At 55.1% G+C, this 1,287-nt stretch overlaps 1 protein-coding gene across 1 annotated transcript; it reads right to left on the bottom strand.

Moving 5' to 3' along the window:
• Positions 1 to 229: 229 nt before the first annotated feature.
• On the bottom strand, positions 230 to 643 carry WHR41_09475 (uncharacterized protein; the record flags this gene model as incomplete). Its single annotated transcript, XM_069378078.1, has 3 exons — positions 230 to 346; positions 408 to 418; positions 472 to 643. 3 exons carry the CDS (start codon positions 641 to 643, stop codon positions 230 to 232), a joined length of 300 nt encoding a protein of 99 aa, XP_069224876.1.
• Positions 644 to 1,287: the final 644 nt, after the last annotated feature.

Below are 1,287 nucleotides of genomic sequence, written 5' to 3'. Positions count from 1 at the left end.
CTTCACCGAACCACACTCGATCATCGCCACCAACGGCGCGCTGAGTGCCCAGATGCCCATCACGCCGACACTGATCAAGCTCACCCGCCTCAGTTGAGTTGCCCCTATTATCTCGAAGGCGATGAACATGTTGGTGGAGCATCTCGTCAGCTCTACGGAAAGCAGCAGTGGCGCCTGGCTGACGAAATATCGCTGCTGATCGTTATTCAGGTTTGTCCGTTTCATAACTCTACCTCAGTCGACTCACGAGTGCCACATCCTTGTCGTGAACGGTCGACCTGGAGCTAGTGGCGAGACCGTCGGCCAAGCCTGTGAGCAGCAGCGAAAAGTGCGCCAAGCCAACAACCTGATCGATGTCAGTCTTCCGCCTCCGTCGATGCAGTCGCTGCGCTGCTCAGGTCACTCACGTATGCAATCACTGGAAACTCGGTCAGCTGTTGACAGTCTTTCTTCCACGCCAGCACATCTTACAAGAACACCAGTCGCTCCACGTCCATTTCTGCCTCCGCGCATACACGCGGGCGATCATGGTCAGGCTTGACCATATAAAAAGGATCCAAGCAAACACGCACGGCCCTGCGCGAGCATCGTCTGCGGTCACGTAGTAAGCGCGGTTGCCTGGCTCGTAAACCATGCTGAACATCTTGGGGATGTGAAAAGATGAGGCGGTGAATGATGCGTGCTCAATCAAGACGGCCCGCGGCGAGCGGTGTCCCTGATATTACTCCTTCTCACGCGGTGCATTGTCATTTATTGCGAGTTCACCCTTTGCTCGCGATCCTGTTGGTATCGACCGCTGCGCTGCTGCAAGCCATGTCGAACCGAGATTGCAACGCGTACGCTGTGTTTCTTTAGCCTTGTGACGATCTGTTCGAGCATGACTTGGGGCTGTCTTCTGTGGTTGTCGTTGAGGGCTGTCCTCCGGGAAAGGCTTCCTCGGTATGGATCACCTTCTCCAGGTGTGCCCGAATACACCGAAGGCTAGGTCTGATCCGCAATAGCTCAATTCGATCGGCCGAAAGACAGTCCCTCCAATGGAAGCCTCATCCTGACATCGTCGTGTGTGATCAAATGTGAACTCGCATCCGATCAACCTCCCGTCCAGGTATGAGAGCCGTGCGATGGAAGCAAAGACTGCGCATCTCCATGCGCTTGGTTCAACAAATGATGAGGGCTTTCACCGTCAGCAGAACTCTCTTCCCAGGACGGTGATGGAATACCGACGTCGAGGTTTTTTGGGGAAGGGAGTCGCAGCAGGCCAAGTCGCTTCTGCAGGGCACATCATAT

The sequence above is a fragment of the Cladosporium halotolerans genome (genome assembly GCF_011745625.1).
Source record: "Cladosporium halotolerans strain TM138-S3 chromosome Unknown Sca179, whole genome shotgun sequence".
NCBI classification, from domain to species: domain Eukaryota; kingdom Fungi; phylum Ascomycota; class Dothideomycetes; order Cladosporiales; family Cladosporiaceae; genus Cladosporium; species Cladosporium halotolerans.
This window is presented reverse-complemented; position numbering and strand designations above follow the sequence as displayed.